The sequence below is a fragment of the Ochlerotatus camptorhynchus genome, unplaced genomic scaffold (genome assembly GCF_037179485.1).
Source record: "Ochlerotatus camptorhynchus isolate MF236.1 unplaced genomic scaffold, CSIRO-AGI_Acam_v1.1 ptg000145l, whole genome shotgun sequence".
NCBI classification, from domain to species: Eukaryota; Metazoa; Arthropoda; class Insecta; order Diptera; family Culicidae; genus Ochlerotatus; species Ochlerotatus camptorhynchus.
This window is the reverse complement of record NW_027040635.1, coordinates 2,115-26,055: the sequence shown is the minus strand read 5'-3', so window position 1 is coordinate 26,055 and position 23,941 is coordinate 2,115. Positions and strand designations below refer to the sequence as shown.

General features: G+C 37.3%; 1 protein-coding gene across 1 annotated transcript in view; it reads left to right on the top strand.

Annotated features, from left to right (window-relative positions):
• The window catches only part of Dscam3 (Down syndrome cell adhesion molecule 3), a 138,252-nt gene extending 114,684 nt beyond the window's left edge, over positions 1-23,568 (top strand). Inside the window, exons 20-22 of the mRNA XM_065221604.1 lie at positions 4,299-5,003; positions 12,808-13,243; positions 23,133-23,568. Coding sequence (XP_065077676.1) covers positions 4,299-5,003; positions 12,808-13,243; positions 23,133-23,559 — 1,568 coding nt within the window. The 3' untranslated portion in view covers positions 23,560-23,568. The remainder of the gene's footprint in view (positions 1-4,298; positions 5,004-12,807; positions 13,244-23,132) is intronic.
• The last annotated feature ends 373 nt before the right edge of the window (positions 23,569-23,941 follow it).

Sequence of the window (23,941 nt, the reverse complement as noted above, 5' to 3'; positions counted from 1 at the left end):
CAACGGCTGCCGCTTTCTTTTTCCTACGACAGCCTTGAGCTTGAGCTATAAGTGACAGCCCACAGTGAGGCTGTCATACCATAGAGGTAACTCTAAGAATAGAAGGTCCCGAAGAAACGCGCTCAACTTTTTAGCTCAGCTTTGGTAGTATCTTCGGATGTAATTTTGTTCGCAAAATCGATGTACATCGTACAACGTTATATTACACAACCGATGGATTGACCTGGTTGCAGCAGTTTGGATGTAATATTCAACAACTTTTTTTCTGTGTATAAACCAACTGTCGCGAGAAGGCTGTACAATTTGGAAGCCTGCACAGAACGCACAAAGTGGGCCCTCACAATAATTTTTATTTATCATCTCTGATAGTACTATCGTAATAATACCAGGGTCCATTTAAATCGACAGTAAGCATGCATAAGGGCGTAAACGCGATGATCGATTCTCTTCTTCGATTTTCTCTTTTGTTAATAACTCGCTAGAATTAACTAAAGAGACTGAATTGGGTTAATATAATAAATTCAGCCTCTTTAGAATTAACGTTTCTTGGTGCGTTTGGTGTTGCTTTTGATAGCCAATACAACCTGTTACAACCAATCCTCTGCCAAGAAGGAGAGTTGGTGAAGCCACCACCATTGGTGGTGTCAGCACTTTAGCCTACAGTCACAGGAGTGGAACTTTGGATCAGAAAGTGGCTCCACTTGTCATTTGCGAACACTAGCGCACCTAGCGGTAGAAGGCATCTTCTGCCTGCAGTTAAGATAGGCAGCATGCTATGATAGTGTGAGTGCACATAGAAAGCCCGTGTGGAACGCTACCACAACACATCGCTTGTTGAGCAGAAAAACGAACACTTTTTGATTCACCGATTTGTTTGCACTTCTCCTTCTGTTCTGTGCTACAGTTTTTATGCTATGTTGAGCGTTGCCAGTATTCCAGACTTATCTGGATTTTCCAGATTTTTAGTCGTCTTGCCAGATACACAGACAGACCACGTATATTTCCAGATTTTTTAAATATCTTCCAGATTTTCCCAGATTGTTTAAACATGTTACTTTAAAAATATCACTGCAATTGATTTAACCTCTAAAAATAATCCAAACTTACTCATTTAATTATTAAAGGCCATTAACGTTGGACATTATTGGAATTTTAAGGTAATTCTGAAAATAGTTCACAGTGTAGTGTGAGAAGAATTCCTTGTGAAATCAAAGGAGAACTTCAAGCTAATTCTGAGTAGTGTTCCATCTATCTTTTTGGGCTTCGTGGTCGTTCAGGCGTATTGTTAGTGCCACGAAGTGAGGGTTCGATTCGCGCTCCAGCCGGTGCAAATTTTGGCAACCTGAAAATTTCCCTACTGGTCCACTGAGTGTGGTGTGTTGTAGGTTGTCTAGTGTTAAATATTCAGCCCTAGTAGCACGCTTGTCTCTAATCGGTTGTGGAAACTTCTATTCGACTTATTTCAGTCATACACAAGTTGCTGCAATTTATTGTAGTGGAAGTGTGCTACTCGGGAGTCTGTGCAACCTCTGGTTGAAGACGGTGTCAATTGTCTTGTCAACTCTGATGACAATTGCATGGAGATTTTGTGAATATAGGAAATACAATCCGCAAGGGAAATCATAGAAAACTTTTATGATGAAACTTAAGGACTATGCTGATTGTTAGAATAGTTTCAATGGAGCTCTGTCCAATGTTTCTATGTACTTAAGAAATACTGAAGAGGATTTAAAAATAATTCTGACCTTACCTACAAAGCAGTTCAAAGGGAATTATGAGAAGAGTGTGTTGGTCATTCTGAAGAGTGCACCAAGGAAATTATTAAGAATATTTTAAGAATTTCATAGGGAAAACTGGACATATTATGCCAATTATTGGGAATTATTAACAGTTTGAGGAAATTGTGGAATTGGAGAGTAATTTATAAGAGATTACAAGAAGTAATGCTATGAACTCTTAAAATGTTACTGGACAACTTTGGATATTATCAAGATTATTTTAGGGGAATCCAGAAAATAAGTATGGTAAAATTGTAGGATCATTCAAATTAATCTAAAAAAAACAAAGGTGAAAATATCCTGTGAAGAGTTCCAAGTAAATTCAGCCCAACAAAAATGTTCATGATCTGGGACCCAGGAAAAATATAAATTCCGGAATTTATAATCATTTCAAGATCCTGACGCTATCAGACTTTTTATTTTAGTAATATAATAATATTAGTATTCGTAATGGTCATGCGAATAGTGGAGTTACCCGTAGTTTAGGTAAATTTTGTGTGAGTACCATGATGTTAGGCTTTGATTCCCACTTCAGCCAGTGGAATTTTGCTTCAAAATAATATTGCCTACAGGTCTATAGGGAGTTGTGTGTTGTATGATGTCAAGAATTAAATTGTAAATGTGAACAACCTCAGGGTAATATTAGAATTGTTTAGCACTAAAACAATCTTTATATTCTGGTACTGCATCAAATAGTAAGGACTACATCGACTATTAGTTAAAAAAAATCCATCCCATCAAATTTGCTTAATTCTTTGCTTTTCATTCGTTTTTTTCAAATTACAGTTTAAAAAACAATTCTAAAAATATTTTCTGCAGTATGTTGCCCACATTTAATTCAATTTTTGAACTGCTGCGTAATGGATATTTAAACTTTTTTGGGTACACTGTGTCAATACTTTTCAACTTTTGGATGATTTAGTAATGCTAACAAGTTATTTGCTTTATATAATTTATTTGTAATATGTAATTCATAATCATTTTAGTACTTTAAATAAATCCCAGATGATCATGCTGATGATCATGATTTTTTGGAGCATTCCAGATTTTTACAGATTTCATATTTTAACTGGTCCAGATATTTCTGAATATGACCTGGCAATGCTGGCTATGTTTATATGTGCATTTGACGACACGTTAAAAAATCTTATGTGATAAATCAATCATGAAACTAGAAATTTTCATGATTAGCTTGTCTCATTTAAGAATTAATATAATATTTACGCGCTTGTTGAACATTTATCACGATTAATTTGCCGTGCAACAAATCAAACATCTATGTAGACGGAGCATAATTTCTCAATGTTTTCATCAGCTGTCTTAAGTGGACCCTACACGATTGCTTTTATTGACAATAATCGTATTGTCAATACATTCTATATTGACGTCAATATATCGAGATTGACAATATTTCTGAATTCACATCATCAATATTATTGTCAATAATTCCCCTTCGCGTCAATATATTGATGCGTGTGGGGTTTGCTTTAGATTAGCAGATAATCGAGCCAAAGAACCAACAACTTTGACTTCAACTAAAATGTTGGTGGATGACATTTCTTCCACCGGAGTGATTACAACTCTACATTGAACAAATTCTAGAAATTTGCTTCGGTAAGAAAAAAGTACCCAAAATTGAGTTCCTTTCACTCATCACGTGGCTTCCGTGGGGCTAGGTAAAATTAAGTTAAAGAAGAAAACTCAATTTTGAGTAATCCTGGCGTTGACCAAGTTGACAAAAAAATAATAAAACGGAGCAGACTGGAACCGAACCATGGACGTTGAGATTACGGGGCCCGTGTGTTGACCACTCGTCTCTCAACGCTTTTGAAAATGAAATGGTTAAAGGCGCATAAAAGCAACCTCAATGAAAATAAACTTATATTTGAGTTAATTTATTATTACTCAATAGTTGAGTAAATTTTAACCAACGCCGCTTTTCTGATTCACTCAACGGCGGACGTCAAATGATAGAACCCAACGTTGAGTTTTTTTTTAACTTAATTTTGAGTATTTTTTCTTACCGTGTAGTAATGCAAAGAGAAAACCGATGCAGAGAATCGATCATCGCGTATACGCCCTTATGCATGCTCACTGTCGAAATGCAATTAAGTATACTCAATTACGAGGATTCACACGATTTCGACGTGCCATGTACATATCCCTATTATGTTTCTTAAGCGTATAGTTCAAACTAAAGAGGCTGCATTTATAAAGAGATCATGTCAAAACTGGAACAATCGAATATTTGTCAAAGTCATAGGAAAAGTTATAGACCTTTTTGACGTTTAATTGTCTTTCTCTATCAAGCACACAGGGATAAATGGATGGTTTGTTTTCCCACTAATCTGTTTCCCTCTTGCTCGCACTCCTTCAATTTAAATGCTGCAACCGATTAAACGTCAAAAAGCTCTATTCGAATCGAGCAGAAGATCTGTCAAATGGATAAGATGTCGCCTCTTTACAAAAATTAAGTCTCTTTAGTTCAAACAAGTCTTATATAAAGTTGTTTTCTTTTAGGTTACATAGTACGTATTGAAGGAATGCATCCATTACTATACGAAGTTCGTGGACTTACAGAAAATCGCAAGTATGACTTTTGGGTAACAGCTTCCACTTCAAAAGGAGAAGGTGAAGCAACTCCTGTTGTATCTCAAACAACCAGCACTCGAGCTCCAGCAAAGATTGCGTCGTTTTCTCAAACCATCAAAATCGCTGTTAGGTCCAGTATATCACTGGAGTGCGTCGCAGTCGGTAATCCAACACCAAGAACGCGCTGGATCACGAACGAACAACCAGTAACCTTTAGTCCATACTATGTCATATCACAAGGCTTTTTGAAAATTCATAATGTTGAACCAAATCTGTCCGGAAACTACACTTGCTCTGCAAAAAATCTCTTTGGTGAAGATGAGATATCATATATGCTCATAGTACTACAAACTCCGAATATAACACTTTTATCAATCCAATACGCATCGTATGATAGTGTTCGTGTTATATGGGAAACCTCAAATGATAGTGGCGCTCCTATACAAGGTTATAACTTGTTCTACAGAGCAGCCGCGGGAAGCTGGACAAGTGTCTCAATATCATCTGACCAATTTGCTCATACACTCAATGGCCTAAAATGTGGCTCACAGTATATTTTAAAAATGAACGCGAACAACAAAGTAGGAGTTGGTCCTTCGACAGATGAACTAGTCGTTTGGACTAAAGGCAAGGGTAAGTTGATCTACTGTTGATTAAATGCTGTGTTTTCATTACTGTAAGATCGTATAGTGTAATCTTTAACTTAGCATACTTAAATTCAAATATCTCTCTCTTTGCGTTAACTACCACCTACATTTGTGACGAAAATGAATCATAAATTTGTTACCCTGATTTTGAACGAAATATCCAAGCCAGATTCATTTGTACCTCTAAAATATAGCGAAAAATAAATGCTTCATTCACTCGAAGTGATTTCAGCTTGTAAACGAATTTATACATTTTTACGTCCATGGTTGCTTTAAACCAAAATGTCTTATCATACTATCAATACAAACTGACATTTGTACACACTTTAAAACAAAACTACTTTTTTCCCTTGCTTTGTTTTCCGTTGATCTTGTTTTCCGTACCGACGCCAGGGAGGCACACACCTGGGACCTACCTATCGACCCATCAACTCATGGGCTGGACTTCATTTGCCTCAGAAAATCCCGGTGGCGCCGACTGGGATTGAACCCAGCCTCTTTGGGGTGAAAGGCAATCACGCTTACCACTACACCTCCGGTGCCGCTAAAACAAAAATGCTTGAACATATATTATATTATATAATATTATATTATATTATATTATATTATATTATTTTATATTATATTATATTATATTATATTATATTATATTATATTATATTATATTATATTATATTACATTATATTACATTGAGAATTTCATACATGTGAAATCGATGCCGATCTGCCTCACTCTGTACATTTCAAATACCAAGTTTGCAGGAAATTTCTCCTGAATGACAACACCTAATAGAAAATACCATAAATACCATAACCGTATTTTCCTAGCACCAACGATAGATCAGACGTTGCACCCTGCAGGCGATATGCATACCTCGACTGATTTCCCGTTGGCATAATGTAAAAATAATTGCTCACGGTTTCCAACCTGGACCCTACCTATCGACCTATCAACTCATGAACCGGGGACCAACGGCTTTACTTCCCGTCCAAAGGAAGGCGTGATCAGAGATGTTATGCCTCAGCACATCCCGGCGGTGCCAACTGGGATTGAACCCAGGCCTGCTGGGGTGAGAGGTATGAGCAGGATCTGCGTCCAGTGATTTAATTTTTTTTAGCAATTTCATCCATGATGGGATTCTGAAGGAGCTGAATCTGATCATTAGCTTTATCTCTGTTTTCCACATTACTGTTCACAATTATCATAACCGAATATAGGAAGTTACAAGTAGCCCCAAAACACACACTAACCGTGGTAAAACCATAAAAAACGAAAGACGGTAGGCTATGTAGGTTCTTGTTACTATATGTTTTATATTAGAAAGTAGCTTTTAATGTAGAATTTCATTGAAACAGACCAAATAAATACAGTCCGAAACATCAAGCAAAGCAAAAAAAAAAAAAAAAAAAAAAAAATCAGTCCGCATCGTGCTCTCTTGCCGTGCGGATCTATTTGCTTTTTGCTGAAGGAAGTGTTACTACTACCTAAAGCTACAACAAATTTAAACAGCACTTTTCAGTGCTCAACCTGTAAAAATTTTCTACCTTGTTCAACTCTTATTCCTCTTCGATCCTTGTTTGGACCCTACCCGAGGTAATCCTTCTTGGATATCGATTTGGAAAATTCCTCTTCGATCCTTCAGATTCTTATAGTAATCTGCTTGGAAGTCGATTTGGATAAAAATGTACTGCCGCCATGGCGCCTAAACGCAAAAGAAAGGGGCAAACTCTTGACCCCCCTTCTGATGAAATTAATTTGAGTAATCAATTTGATTTGCTCACGGATGATGAGAATGATCCATCATCCAAGAAAAATTCTAGTAAACTTTCCCGGCTTAATGCCAAGAAGGAAAAGATTCCCCCTATTGTGATAACCACTACCGATTTCCATGCTCTTCGCATGGAACTTTTGAATTTCGTGAAAGTTAAGTTTTCACTACAAATTGGACGTCGGGGTGAATGCCGTGTATTGGCTGAAACCTTGGACGGATTTAAATGTCTTCTCAAGTATCTTACTGAGAAGAAGCACAATTTTTTTACTTACGACACCAAAACTGAACGTGTGTTCAAGGTTGTCATGAAAGGACTGCCCAGTGGTGAATCCCTGGATCAGATCAAAGATGAACTGGCAAAATTACTTGGAGTTGTGCCACTCCAAGTAATCAAAATGAAAATGAAATCCCGTCCTGGCGATTCGCGCAACGGGATTTCTAATGATTTTTATTTAGTTCACTTCAAATCTAGTGAACTAAACAACCTTAAGGTCTTAGAAAAAGCTAGCCTTATGCTCCATGTCCGAGTGAAGTGGGAACACTTCAGGAAGACTGGAGGAAATTTCCAAAACCTCACCCAGTGCCGTAAGTGCCAGGGATGGGGTCACGGAACTAAACATTGCTACATGCCAGCTAAATGCATGAATTGTGGTGATTCCTCTCACGCAAAGGACGACTGTCCTGTGAAGGAAGATCCTAAGAAATTTAAATGTTCAAATTGTGGTGAAAACCACAAATCCAATTTTTGGGAATGTAAGACTCGCAAAGCGATCCTACAATCTCGTTCTAACCGTCAGGTAGGAAACGCTCCACGTTTCCGACCAGGTACAAATTCCTCTGCTGTTAACAACGGTCAGCGAGGAACAAATTCTACATTCGTACCCGTAGGTACAAATATCTCCCCTGCTTCAAATGTTTCATCTGTACCTACTCCCCTCGCTGCTAACAATGTTCAGCGAGTTAATGGAGCTACCTATGCTGCTATTGCAGCGGGTAGAAATCAAAATACTAACCACCGTTCTAACGGAAATTTTGACAATTTTGACTTAGGAAGCATTACTGCCCCCAAAATGGAATTTTTACAGAATTCATTAATTGACATGATTTCTGATATGCTTAAATCTAACTCCATGTTTGATGCTATTCAAACTGGAGTAAAATTTGCAAATAATATTGTCATGACTTTAAAATTCAGTAATGGATTTTAAAGCATTAAACATTTTAAATTGGAATGCTCGATCTCTTAAAGATAATGAAGACGAGCTATTTAATTTTTTGAGAGTTCATAACGTGCATATTGCCGTTATAACTGAAACGTTCCTTAAACCTGACCATAAGGTTAAGAAGGACGCAAATTACTTGATTTATAGAAATGATCGTCTTGATGGACCCTGTGGTGGCGTTGCCATCATTATTCATAGACGAATCAAACATAAAATTCTTTCTTCATTTGAAACCAAAGTTTTTGAAACTTTGGGAGTTTCTGTTGAAACAAAATTTGGACAACTTAAGTTTATAGCTGCCTATTTGCCATTCCAATGCGTAGGCCAGCAAAAGAATTTTCTCAAGGGTGAGCTCCAGAAACTTACCCGTCATAGGTCTAAATTCTTCATTATTGGTGATTTTAATGCAAAACACCGCTCATGGAATAATGCTCAAAGCAATTCCAATGGTAATATTCTGTTTGATGATTGTTCTGCAGGTTATTACACTATTCAATATCCAAACAGCCCAACATGCTTTTCTTCTGCAAGAAATCCCTCCACTATTGATTTGGTCTTAACTGATTCATGTCAACTTTGTAGCCAATTGGTTACCCATGCTGACTTCGGTTCTGATCACCTTCCAGTAACTTTTGAAATATCCCAAGAAATAATTTGTAATCCCAACAGCTCTACTTTCAATTACCATAGAGCTGATTGGGAGCAGTATCGAACATTTATGGAATATAACTTCGATCCAAACATTCCTTTGCAAACCAAAGATGAAATTAATTATGCTCTTGAATCTCTGACTACTTCTATAGTTGAAGCAAGAGCTGCCTCAGTACCAAAATGCGAGGTTGAATTCGATTCAATTATAATAGACGATGATCTTCAGCTCTTGATCCGTCTTAAAAATGTCCGTAGGAGACAATATCAAAGAACACGCGATCCTGCCATGAAAGTTATCTGACGGGATTTGCAAAAACAAATTAAAAAGCGATTCTCTGCCCTGAGGAACAAAACTTTTGAAAATAATATTTCTAAATTAGACCCGAGTTCCAAACCCTTTTGGAAACTCACAAAAATTTTGAAAAAACCTCAAAAGCCTATTCCAGCGCTTAAAGAAGGGGGTAAAATTTTGATCACAAATTTGGAAAAAGCTCAGAAACTTGCTAAGCAATTCGAGAGTTCCCATAATTTCAGTTTGGGTCTTACTAGTCCTATTGAGAATCAGGTTGCTCGGGATTATCTGAATATTTTCTCTCGGGAAAATATTTTTGATGATTCCTGGGGGACTGATTTGGACGAAGTAAGGTCTATAACTAAAAAGTTTCAAAATATGAAAGCTCCAGGTGATGATGGAATTTTCTATATCCTCATCAAAAAACTCCCAGAGAGTACCTTGTCTTTCTTGGTAAAATTATTTAACAGATGTTTCCATTTGGCATACTTTCCTGATAAATGGAAAAATGCAAAAGTTGTTCCAATTTTGAAGCCGGATAAAAATCCAGCTGAAGCTTCTAGCTACCGTCCAATAAGTTTGCTTTCTTCAATAAGTAAACTTTTTGAAAAGATAATTTTAAATAGAATGATGCTTCACATCAATAAGAACTCAATTTTTGCAGATGAGCAGTTTGGATTTCGCCATGGGCATTCAACTACTCATCAACTCTTAAGAGTTAACAATTTAATTCGTTCAAACAAATCTGAAGGCCACTCAACTGGAGTTGCTCTTCTAGACATAGAAAAAGCATTCGACAGTGTTTGGCATAAAGGTTTGATTGCTAAATTGAAAAAGTTTAATTTTCCACTTTATATTATGAAATTAGTTCAAAATTATTTAACTGACAGAACTCTTCAAGTAAATTATCAAAATTCCAAATCTAATAGACTACCTGTTAGGGCAGGAGTTCCTCAGGGTAGCATTCTTGGGCCTATATTGTATAACATTTTCACTTCGGACCTCCCTGATTTGCCTCAGGGTTGCCACAAATCTTTGTTCGCTGATGACACAGGCATTTCCGCTAAAGGAAGAAGTCTTCGTGTTATTTGCAGCAGACTGCAGAAAAGTTTAGATATTTTCTCTTCTTATTTACAAAACTGGAAGATTTCTCCCAACGCTTCCAAAACACAACTTATAATATTTCCACATAAGCCTAGAGCTTCGTTTTTGAAACCTAGTACTATGTACTAGTACTATAGTACCTAGTCACTATGAACGGAGTTCCAATTTCCTGGTCAAACCAAGTGAAATATCTTGGATTAATACTTGACCAAAAATTAACTTTTAAAGATCACATTGAGGGCATTCAAGCCAAATGTAACAAATATATAAAATGTTTGTATCCTCTTATAAACAGGAAATCCAAACTTTGCCTGACGAATAAACTTCTAATATTTAAACAAGTTTTTAGACCGGCCATGCTTTACGCTGTGCCAATATGGTCTAGTTGCTGCACTACCAGGAAAAAAGCACTTCAAAGGATTCAGAACAAAATTCTGAAAATGATTTTGAAGTTGCCTCCCTGGTACAGTACAACCGAAGTACATAGAATTTCGAATGTTGAGACTTTAGCACAAATGTCCAACAAAATAATTAATAATTTCAGGCAAAAATCGTTGCAATCCTCAATTGCAGCGATTAATTCCCTTCATACTTAGATAAGATTTAGTTTTAGTTTTTAGTTTTAAGATATCAATTGTTATACTGACATGCAGGTTAAAAAACCTGTTTAAAATACTGAATTGCCAAGACATGAACAATGTAAAAACACTTAGATATATATCATAACAATTAAGGCTGGTACGTTACTGCAGTAACTGGAGCACCTAGGTTAAAATGAAATGTAATTTATTTTGAATTTGGAACAAATAAAGAGTTAAAAAAAAAAAAAAAGCAAAAAAAAACGTTTCGACAGCAATCAGACTGAGAAAGCCAACATCATCCATACATACCAGTCGCATTAATTACCATTTAGCTCGACGGATATTTCCAGTTGTTCGCTTCCACATGCAACGACAAAAGTGAACGAGCGGCAAACAATCAGTAATAGAGGACTGATGCAAAGTTTGACATTTTCGCTCCACAGTGCTCAAACGGTCTTAAATCGGGTCCTTAGCCTCTTAATATTTGAACACATTTGGTAAGAAACTGACATGGCACAAACCATTTGAAGTTCATTTGGAAATTACTATGGGAAATCCAACATTTTTGTTCATTGTCTTCTAGCCTTTTTCCATATTAAACTGTTAAAAAATTCTATAGCTATGCTCAGCTACAACTTTGAAAATATAGTTTTTAATCCAAACGTTAATTAAAATAGTTGTTAAATTTTTAAGAGATTGATAATCTTATGTCATGATTAAGCAGCTGTTTTGTGAGCAACACTGTATACTGCAGTGTGACCTAGTAGCCATGATTTTTGTGTTCTATTCTACGCGTCAGAAACACCTGCTGAACAGTGGATTGAGCATAATCATAATACATCAGTGACTTGAATCACTAATAACTTTTGTTCCTAACATTTTATAGAAAAGTTGTCTGGAATAAAGTTGAGGCTGAAAAAAATGTCTACAAGCACTGCTATATTTTTCAAAGTATAGTGATATAGTGAGTTGGATTGATTTTTTTTCCATGATTTGTTTTCCGTCGATCTTGTTTTCCGTGCTGAGCACCAATGCTACCGACGCCAGGGAGGCAGCTCCCACAACTGGACCCTACCTATCGACCCATCAAACTCATGAACCGGGGACCAACGGCGTTATCAAAGATGTTATGCCCTGGGATTGAACCAAGGCCTGCTGGGGTGAGAGGTAATCACGCTTACCACTACACCACCGTTTTCCCGTAATGATTTCCGTATAAACTTCAAATGGTTTGTGCCATGTCAGTTTCTTACCAAATGAGTTCAAATTTTGGAAGGCTATTCAGGTCCCTTTTTGGAACCATTTGAGCACTGTGGAGCGACAATGCCTCAGTCTAATGAGCAAGCATTTATTATACGATTATTTTTATACGGTTGTTTTTGTCATTAGTTTTACGATTATTTTTATACGATTTTTTTTTAATTTTTTTCCCACACCAGGACCCTAGCCTACCTATCGACCAATCAGCTCTTGGACCGTGGACCAACTGCTTTTACTTCCCTTCCAAAGGAATGCGTGATCAAAATGTTTTGCCTCAGAAAATTCCGATGGCGCCGACTCAATCCCACCCAGGCCCTTTGGAGTGAGATGCTGTCACGTTTACCACTACGGCACCGGCGCCGCTAACTTATTCTGACTGCTCTAACATATATCCTAATCCTTAAGTCTTTCTGGAAGTTGTTTACCCCTTTGATCGGAAAATTTGTTAACTTTTCTCGGAAATTCTTTGTGATTTTCTCTTAAAGTTTTGTAGAAGTTTTTCTGGCTTCTTTTATAAACATTCAATAAGTCTTCAGAAATTATTTTGCGAACTGATTTTTAAGAAGTTATTTCGATTAGTATTCTGATTATGTTTTATGTTTCATATAAAATGAATGGGAAGATCTATCTCTATGAGGGTTATTCTATATTACATATTCGTCAATATCTCAGGACCAGGAGTTTTATTTAATTTAGGTCAAAATAACTAGATTTTTGCATATTCGTTCGATATCGACTCATGCAGATTTAAGTAGTATTTTATCTTTTCATTTTTTTTAAAGCTTCCTGAAAAGCTTCAATAGAATGTTTAGAAGGTTTATTGGTTCATTTACGATTATTTTTTAATGTTTATTACCCATTCCATTCAAGAAAAAATATTAATGTAAATAAATTGTGTCCTTCCCAGCTCCACAAATACCAGAGGAAAGCGATTTGATAACAACAAATTCAACATGTCTCAATCTACACCTCAACTCCTGGCACAATGGAGGATGTGCAATATCACACTTCTCAATCGAGTATCGTCGCTTGCATACGCCTTTCTGGACAACAGTGTCTTCCGATATTTCTGGAGTAGAAAAAAGCAACGAAAACATTTCATTTTGTGAGTTTTCACCTGGAACGTGGTACGAGCTTAAGGTTACATCCAACAACGATGCCGGGGAAACAACTGCACAGTTTAATTTTGCCACTACTACATTAGCTGGTGATAAAATATCACCGCCTGAATATCCGACAGTTGAAATTACAAGCGTGGACAAAACATCCAAAGACAACGACAAAGTTCAGTGGATTCAAACCAGTGCTGCAGTTATAACATTAGGTTCGATGGCCGTTGCGGTGTAGGTATCACGTTAAGCTTAAATTAATTCTAGATAGAGCTGGAATAAGGGCGTAGCAGCTTTTGTAAACAATGACTTCTCTCGATGATTTCTAGGAATTCAAGGCACTCCCACGCAAACCAACATAACCATCAGATAGGGGAAGCTCTCCCCTATCCAATGATGATGTCATTGTTTACAAAAGCTGTTACGCTCTAATTCCAGCTCTATATAGAATTGTTATACAAAATAATCCATGCTACACACAAATCTAGATAGAGCTGGAATTAGGGCGTAACAGCCTTTGTAAACAATGACTTCTTTCGATGATTTCTAGGAATTCAAGGCACGCCTACATAAAGCAACATATCCATCGAGTAGGGGAAGTCTTACCCTACTCGATGATGATGTCTATTTGCCAGGGAGAGCCATCGCGACCAGAAGGGTATAACAATAAAATAACAAGATTATAACAAGCCTTGTTATGGATAATTGATTATGATGTAATTAAGTTAAGGAAACCTATCACCAAGAAAATAATATAACAAATCTTTAACAAATTTAAATGCATTGATTTTTTTATGATTTTGTAACTGATTCTTAACAAGATTTTATCACAACCAGATATTTTTGACCAAACCCCAATAAAAAATCAAATATATTTTTTCTTGTGTCATTCAAGCATTATATTTTCTATTAGTTTGATAATGTTTTGTATTTCATTTACACAGTTAATCAATCTGAGTTTTTGATTTACAAAGTGAAATATATGATTATAACACGATTTGATATAATTTTGTAATAGCACAACAGAATTGTGTTGCAAAATTTGTTATGTTTTTGTTATGAAAGTAACATAGCGAAATATATTTTTGTTGTATCTAAAGGAAATTTTTGTTACATTTTTTGTTATTTTAACTACATCTGGGATCTTAAGTGTAACAAGCTGTGTTACAAATTATAGTGAAACAAAATAACACAAGCTGTAATAAATGTGTTATTCCCTTATGGTCGGGATGGCTTTCAAGAAATCATCGAGAGAAGTCATTGTTTACAAAAGCTGTTTCGCCCTAATTCCATCTCTATCTAGAAATATGAAAACGCTGTCATTCAGAGGGAGGGAATGGAGGATGGATCAGCTGGTTGGCATAATATTGTTTAATCATTTTTATTTCTGTCCTGAACGACAAAAACCTTAGTTTTATTATAAGCGTAGTGCCCTGCAGTGGAGTATGGTGTGAAACTCAAAATTAGAAATTAAAAATTGAGTAAATAATCAAATCGAACCCACACCTACCAGTAAGCTAAACGGGTGCTCTATCACCATGGGGCTGTCCATAAACTACGTAGACACTTGGGGGTGGGTGTTCCGAAAATGTCTACGCTTGTCTACGGGTGGGGGGGGGGGAGGATGAAGGAGTCTATGCGGTTTTATTGGAACGAGTTTTTTTTTTTATTTAGCCGCTTACTACTGTGATGCTTCTATCTACAAGTTAATTTATTTTTATAAATAGTCTGAACCCAGTTCCAAGCCTTGCAAATGCCAGTGTGAACCTCGATACGATTCAAATTTTAAAAGAAAGTTTCAAAACTATCGTTTGTCAGAAAACAGAATAAAAGTGAAAAAATTACATTTATTCCGAAAAGAAAATTTTCACCGAGAGACAAAGAACAAAACCAGAAAATAACACAATCATTGAAAATTATGAGGAAAACATAACCCACAGGAATAAACAGTTGAATTTTATAAAGTTGGGTATGATTAAACACCTCAATACAGTTCTGGATAAATCAGGATGCGATGCTGAACGAATTATGTTCCTATTGGGCCTTTTTGGATTATTGATTAGTTGGTAAGTCTATGAAATTTAAATGACCATAATCTAGAGTATTGTGCTGTTACAATAAAATATAAGGTCAGCAGCGAAATACTGTTCCAATTAATCTAAAAGGATTCCATTTCGCTTAGTGCAAACGGTTGAAGACCGGCGCACAATGGATAAAGTGCACGAACGTCATACGTTCCTGCAAAATAAAAGCTAAATCTATTGTCTAACTCTAGGGGCAGATCACTTGAGGTGCATTTATTATAACAAAAAAATTAAATGCATTTTCTCAGTGCATTTTTGGCTGCGTGTAATTGTAAGTGACACCTCCCACTAATACATGCATGTATACATGAAAAGTTTTGTCCTGTTTTGTTGTTCGCTTCGGTTCGCTCAAATCCACACTCTTGACTTATTCCGCAGAAAAAATCCGTTGAAATTTCCGGTGGCAGCATTAAAAACCTCCACCGGAATCGTGCAGAGCCGCCTCCACCGAAAACGCGAGAAAACTCCGTCGAAGCTCACTGGAACCTCCTTTGGTAGCACCGAAAATCTCCACCGAAATCTCTCGGAACCCTCTTCGCCGTGAATATCTGAACACTCCGTCGAAACTCCCCTGGAAAATTTAGATGCTGCCAACGGAGGTTCCCAGAGACTTTCGACGAAGTTTCCACGCATTGTCGGCGAAAGAGGATTTGCACGATACCAGTGAAGAGATTGGATGTTCCAGACGGAAGCTCCAGGCATTTCCCCCCCTTTATCGATGGACGAAGTTCCGCGTGATTTCGGTGATTTTGGATGCTGCCAGCGGGAGTTCCTAGAAGTTTCAACGGATTTGTTTGCCTTCTCGGCGAATTAAATTCTGCATGATTTCGAAGACGATTCTAGCAGCTGCCAACGAAGGTTCTAGGAACTTTGACTTGTTATGATAATGGGTTCATCCACCAGAATACATTGGGGCTACATTGAGTCTGTTGATGTTGACAAATTTCGATGGCGTTTTCTTGCGATCAAGGCGGACGAGGTTCCATACACGGATAGAAATCTCCTTATACCTTTTGGCAAATTTCTATTGCTGATTATTCATAAAATGTGTAAGTCAACTAATAAGCAGACGCCTTGCAAAAAGTTAATGAAGATTATGTGTTAAATGAAATGTATAAGCGGTCACACATACCTTTAATGCATTCTCATAGGACCTATGTAATTTGTCTTATGGAATGTATAAGGCTGATGTTTTGGCAAAAATGTATAAGTGAAACACATGAATAAAATAATTGATTTTCGTTTCGTATATGGTTTCGGTGGCGATTTATGATGCTGCCAGCGGAGGTTCCAGGGAATTTTAACTGAGTTTTCTCACGTTCTCAACGGAAGAGGTTCAGCACATGGTGGAGGTTTTTGATTCTGCCAGCGGAGACTCCAGTTTCGACGGAGTTTTCTCGCATTCACGGTGGTGATTTTCGGTGCTGCCAACGGAAGTTTCAGGAAATCTGTACGGTATTTTCTCGTGTTTTAGGTGGAGGAGCTTCCGCATAATTCCTGTGGAGATTTCCGATGCTGCCAATGGAGGTCGCAAGTGAATTTTTGACGTAGAACTACGTCTTTAATTTCTATACTGGCGTTCACAATAAAAAGAAAATCAAAATTCAGACATGTAACGAAAAATCCCAAGCACGGACGTAACGATAGAGCGCAAATCTAACACACGACACATTGCGCATGCTCACATGATGCGAGCTCAATGCTCGGTTGACCGTTCACCATTTCACCAATCAAGGGAAGGGAGGAGAAAAGCAGCGGTAATTAAAACGCTTGCCAAATCGATTTCTTCGTCATTTACTTTCGAGTAACGGACGGATAAGCGTCGGGCACTACGTATAAGTGGAACAGCACGTTTTCCACCAATACGAAGACGACGACGAATGCACCCACATCGACTGGAGAAAAGGTTTCCCGCAAAAGACAGCAGTACTGGGCCGCCGTCATCCTGTCGGCATCGACTTGCACTGGTGTGAAAGAGCCAAATAGCGCTAGTTGTTCTTTCACAACAATTCAATTCAATGCCGGCCGGAGCACGTCTTGGTCTGGTGTGAATGCTGCCATATACTTGCAACCAGGAACGCTCCAGCCCGTAGTAAAAACGTTGCATCACTTCTGATCGGCCACAGATGGTCATGAGATTCACCGCTGTGGACCATCATCGTTAAGTGCGTTGCGCATTACAGTGTCACCATCATCGGTCAGTGTTCACTCGGCTGTCGACAGACCACTCTCAATGTGTGTCACGCGATCGTCTGTTCACTCGGCAGCAACCATTGTGTGGTCCTCCTCATTGTTCTTCATCAACAGTTCTTTCAGTCGATGCGTCGTCGACTTTGGAAAGCAACCGTTTCGTGATGAGTGTGATGACCACGTTTTACGTCCATTGCTGCAATGGAAGCGCTCTGATCCTCGTTGGCGAATCTGCCATAAAATGAAACCACTTGAAGCGGCTCCCGTTCTGGTGGAGGAGGCTTATTGGATCGCGGAAGATAAAATGTTTATTGTGTTGTACCTTTTGACTATAGTTTTAAGATGTATTGTATAGTGAACAAGAATCCTCGGTTCTGTAAAGTTAATTCGGTTGAGTCTTGTCATATAAATTAAAAAAACAAAAAAAAAACATCATCGGTGTCGTGAAACAATGTCTAAACTATGTACCAGGTCCGGGCGAGTAGATCTGTCTTTTCAGGGCAAACAACCAACAAACAAACGGCCCTTTTAAGGGCCACCAATTAAAATATATAAGGAGTTAAGAGCAAACACATTTGTTCCTACCACTCACAGACTTTGCGCTACATATTCCAGATCTTAGATGTAAAGTATTCATCGCCTAATTCTCTTACCATCGAACTATACTTACTGATATAGATAAGTAGTAATATCATCATTCAGAATGTAATGTCACAACAAACTTTTAAAATTACAGGTATCAAAAATCACTATTTTTTATCAGCTACACGGTAGCCGTCCCAAACGATCAAAAGGACACCAGAGACAAAAAAAAATATGGCCCTTCTCAGGGCCACCATTTGAAAAACAACCGGCCCTTTTCAGGGCCAACAATTCAAAAACGGAAAGAGTCGAGATAATATATTATCGATCAAGTAAAGGAACTAAATGCTCAACATATTTGTTCCGTCTACTAGCTAGCGGTCCTTCGTCAAGCTTCCGTTCGTGCCCCTAAGCACAGACCCTTCTACTTTTTTATAATGGAAAACTCTTTCATGGAACTTTTGGTGTAAAAACATCTAGTGTATCTATATTAATTTTGTTTTAGAAAGCCTTAAAGTTCAACTTTTAAAATACCGCTTCAACTTGCCCCGGTGTACATTACTTCTTATATTTTACTTGTGTATTGGCAAATTTCAGACTGTTATCTTTTACCGTTTTAGAGTCATTACCGAAAAACTAATTGCTGGTTATGCGCTATTTTAAGAAAATCATTAAACAAGGAAACGATAGTTTTTTTTTTCTAATATATCCTTTGGCTGGTCGTTAGTTTCACCACTGAAAGGTAAGAAGTATTCAAGCATGTATAAAATCATAAGAAAATTGTCATCAACCTGGCGAAGATTTTTCTTGCGATTTTCCTCCACTGTGATAAATTCCGTTGAAAACATTTTTCATATTATGTTTGTAATGTTCTGCTGAGATAATTTTCTTATCATTTCACTGTATAACGTTATTTCTACAATGAGCTATGAATTATCAAAGTACGAGGTTTTCAGTTTTTTTAGGGTGATTCCAAACTTGTGAGCGATTACATAAATAACTATTTTATTATGTGTGCAACTACCACTTTCATTTCAAAATTTGACTAACCCTGTTCTGAAAAAATCAGTCACGATTATTCAGTGTGAATTTGGGAAAATGTTGTAACTTTAGGTGAAGTTTTATTATACAAAACTTGCAAAGTTTATGGATCCAAATACTTACGAAGTAAGTTATGTTATGTTTTTTGGGGGGTGCCCCCACACTTTTGATAAGGAGTGTAAATGAATTCCCACAACGAACAATTTGTAAAGTTTCATGGTAATCTGAGAGGAAAAGTTTTGCCAACCTGCAATAGTGGTGTTAGTTTGCGTTGGCGAACTAACAGTTGAGACTAATTGACGTTTGAAGTACTTGTTTACAAACTCATTTTTTTACGGTTTGACTATTTGATCGAGATTTTAACCCGATCAATCCAAAAGGATCGATATTGGTAATTTCGGCACCACCGAGCAGCTCGGTTATAAGTTTTAGTGAGATCTATAGTAAAAAGTTTTAGTGCTGGTGGCATTTCGAGTGCTGATTGACTGGCGGGTGGGCAGAGTGTGTTCTTGAATACCCGGGGAGCTAATCTTAAAATTAGCCCACGCAGATTTCAAGTTTTAGTCCACCATTAATTGAATGTGAAAGTTATGTAATTATTTCGAAATCACGAACAATGTGTTGTTTAACAAAATATGCATTTGAAACTTTGCTCTGAAAAAAACTTTCACACATCCCGCCTCCTTTTCCCGTTCTCACTATTCAAAATCCTTGATTTAGACATATCATTGGCTTTCGTACAAACAATGAGCATATATCAAAAACTGATAATTATTATCATGCAACATTTCTTGCAAATCGGAGAAGGTCGAGGCAGTTTTTTTTAAACGCTATTAAATTTAGGCCTTTAGTTGCTAAGTTGACATTAATCTTCCATTAGAACCTGAGTAGCAAAGGTAAATAATGACTTCATTCGCAGAATTATCATTAAAATTACAACGTTGTTGACGTGGTACTCGCTGTGAAGGAAACCGAGAAATCCTCTGCGCTTCCACGAGAAATCACTGGGATGTTGGATGTGGGGAAAGGTTGCACACGCACACGCAGGGATCGTTTTTTGGTAGAGCGATTATAATACACAAACACACACACGCACTCATCCAATTTCTATTTTTTTTAGATCAGGACCCACACTGTGGTAAGTGATGCGCTCGGTGTTAAAGAAGAATTTGTTTTCATTAAAATCTAGTGGGTATAGAATAAGGCAAAGTGAAAAATTGCAAGGAAGGGGACGGGCCTGGGATTGAACTCCCGACCTTCTGCTCAGTAAGCAGAAACGGTAACCACTGAGCTACCGAGCCTCGTTCAATGACTGCTCACGAGTTACCAATAAAAAAGTTCTCAAGTCATAATTCGCGATCTTTTTTTTTTTTCTTTCTTTAACGTCGGTCTCTGTTCTAGTGCCAATTAGTCGTGTGCGCCGTGATGGTTTTTGATACGCCATCAATGTAATATTTTTTATACTTTTAAATTTTGAAAGACGCGTTTATCGCCAACCATTGCACATAATAAAATACAAACAAGGTCAAAATTGTAAAAAACAATACCGTGGACTCCCGGTAAACATTTCTCAAACGACATTTAGCAGATTAATGTCAAAGCACATGATAGGGGAAATGGCTCTAATGTTGGCCTATGGATCTAAGATTGGGCCAATTGCTAAAAATCTGCTATTTATCAATTGTATCTAGATGAACGCGTCATTGGGACGGTACTAATGGATATTTTTGGTTGCTGTTGAAAATTTAGTCGATTTCTGAATTTTTGTATGGGCCCAAATTAAGGACACTTAGGCTGACATCACATACATTTCCCCTATGTGTTATTTGCTGAAGAAAATTGCCAAACAGCTTGTTTGAAGCTCAAAATCAATACTTTCTTAATTGTTTTAAAACTTTATTAATGAGATTTTTAGCTAGTTCATCTCGTACTTTCTTAATTAGATAAGATGCAAGAAATATCCGTACCCGACTATGCTACGTTTGTTGTTAAACCGTATCCAACCCGAATCCGAAAATGTATTTATTTGCATACTCGTACCCAACCGAACCCGTTACGGGTCGGGTTTCGGGTAAAAATACCCTTACCTGATCATCTCTTCTGAATAAGCTATTTAATTCGGGATGATTTTAGTTACTGAAAAAACCACCTTAGGAAATACTTCCGATACTATTCCGAAATGTTTTGATGATGTTTTCGGCAGACCCATTGTGGTGAGAAAGCAGTCGCTTACCACTATACCACCGGCGCCGGCTTGTTCGCGATCTATTTCATCACATATTGGGAACGAAAAGTTGTGCAAGGAAGCTAAAGCAAAAACTATATTTTAACATCCGTTCCTCTCAATCTCAAACAAGAAAGTTCGCTCGGGAAATACCACTGGTACCATTCCCATCGATAATTTCCTTAGTGACATCTCGCTTGCGATAATGAACTTTTGGCAATATTTCTAACACTGCTAGACAGCCGTTTTAACGATTTTGTTTTTCAATTGAAGTAACTTTAAATAAACGCGAACACCTTCCTTCATATTGAACTACATACGAACAGGTTCCTGGATAGCCACAATTTACAAATATTCGCAAGTCTTAAAGTTTTGATAACTAATTAATTCCGGCTCTTCAAAGCTCAGGAATAATATTTTCACGATTTACAGAATAAAACATTTATTGAGGAAATTGTGAAATAATTCAAGATCTCAGATGTAAAGAAATTTCCATCATCCCAAACACAGAAAAAAACATGATTCAAGGTTTGATGACTTAAAGATTCTTGAACTGGAAATTTATGATCCCGGTTTAAAAAATTCTCAAATAAATAAAAAAAATCTTATATTGGATGCAGAAAAAATATAATCAAGAACCTCATCTTTTCAAGAATTTAGGTCATGAAAGATTTCAAGATTTCCAGAAGACACAAAACTTACAAAAATATTCAACATGTCAGGTTCTCCAATTTTACTACCCTTTTTTCAAAGCATCTGAAACCACGAGTGTTTTACGAAATTCTACTACTATGGAACGAAGATCATTCTAAAACAATAGCTCGTGAGAAAAAGAATGGTAAATTTTGCGATTCAGCGAAATGACGCTTCACCAAGAATAATAAATTCCACATCAAATCCCAGTGCAGGCTTTGGCACTCTGTGGTAGAAAGTCTGTATATATATATGGGCATTGACGGCGGTGGACTTCCGGCGGACTGACTAGACTGTCATTTTAAACAGTCTCCAGAGAAAGAGACTGTCCACCAAATGGACAGTTAGATAGGGAACCTAAACGGTATCAAACAGGGACTACCCAGAGGGATCCCTAATAAGAGCGTAGAGGCTATAAGTACTTGTACTGAATAGACTTCAGAACACAACTGCTTTATTAATCAATTTCGTTGGCTTTAAATAGGTGTCCCTATGTTGCGCTACATTGTGCCTTGCACGGGTTCTAATGGGGAGACTTCTGGAGTGACTTATGCTGAAGTCAGCGTGACAAAATAATCAATACTTCACGTATAGAACTTTGTACTCAGCGATCGATTGAACTGCAGTGCACTTGTCGTGGCGTGGTGCCTCGATACAGCGTATCGGTCACGTAAGCATAAAATTATATGCGCACCGTATTTAATTTAACAAAGAATGGGCACATCTTTTATTTCGTGCACCACAACTCATCTGAAAAAAACACATATCATGAATGTACAACTGAGATTGTTTGCAAACAACAGCTAATCAAATATGAATTATACCTGTCGCACATTATGCCTAGCGTCCATTATGATAACCATACATTATGCCTATCGTACGTGCCATTATGCCTATCATAAGTGCTACGTCATTTATGGATGTTCCCTTAAATTACTCTAATACTGTTTATGTCATCCGTGACTTGAACGCGTGACATTCAGCGTATGGATGCCAATCCATCCTCCCACCCACAGGAGTTATTATCTTTGAAAATGTGCGAAAGAATGATCGTTTACGTTTGCGACCCTTATGAAATGTGGACCCTACACGATTGCTTTTATTGACAATAATCGTATTGTCAATACATTCAATATTGACGTCAATTTATCGATATTGACAATATTTCTGTATTCACATCATCAATATAAATGTCAATGATTCCCCTTCGCGGCAATATATTGATACGTGTGGGGTTTGCTAAAGATCAGTGATTCGCTCAAAACGATGTGTTTTCCAGTAATAACGCTCACCTCTTATTATATTCTAGGCTCATACTCATTCGATACAAAAGAATGTACTGTTTCGCTGATTCAAGAGATTGCATTAGTGAATTGTCGATGAATGTAAATCAAAAAGAGGAAGGCGAATATGTGCGGAATCAGCAAGTGTACAGTTCATCCCCAGTTAAAATAATTGACAAAGAAGATAGCTCAGAGATGTACGAAATATCACCTTATGCCACATTTAACGATAACAATGAACGAGTTGTGAAAAGGAGTCGCGATAGAACTCCATCGTCAATGGATTATTCTCTACAATTTCGTACATTTGGGCATCCTGAAAATGATCTCAATGCCACTGCCTACCCGTTACTCGAATGTTCTGGTTTTGGAAATACCAAAGAAAAAACAAGTTGGCACAAGAAAACCCGTAGTGCTGGTAAGTACTCAGTAAAGATTACGCGTTGGATTTGATTGTCGACAAATTACAAAACTCAAAAATCGACTGGTTTACACAAACACTCCTACCTCACAACAAATAAGAATCGACTCTTTGACATTACTCTAAATACTAAATATTACCCCGAATCGCATTAGACTCGCGCTCTTATCTAGCGTCCAAATCCATTTCCCCGAATAATCAAATACACCGAAATCCATTATCCCATTACCAAACATAACATATTTTCCAGAATGTAACTCAGTAGGATTATTTATTATATTATTTATACCCTCCCCATGGACATGGAGGTTAACGGTACTGAAGCAAAGGGTTATGTTTAATTTCTTTATATTTGCAACGATGATAATTTCCTATAGTGACACATATCACCTTCTTAATGCTTCAGTATGCCTC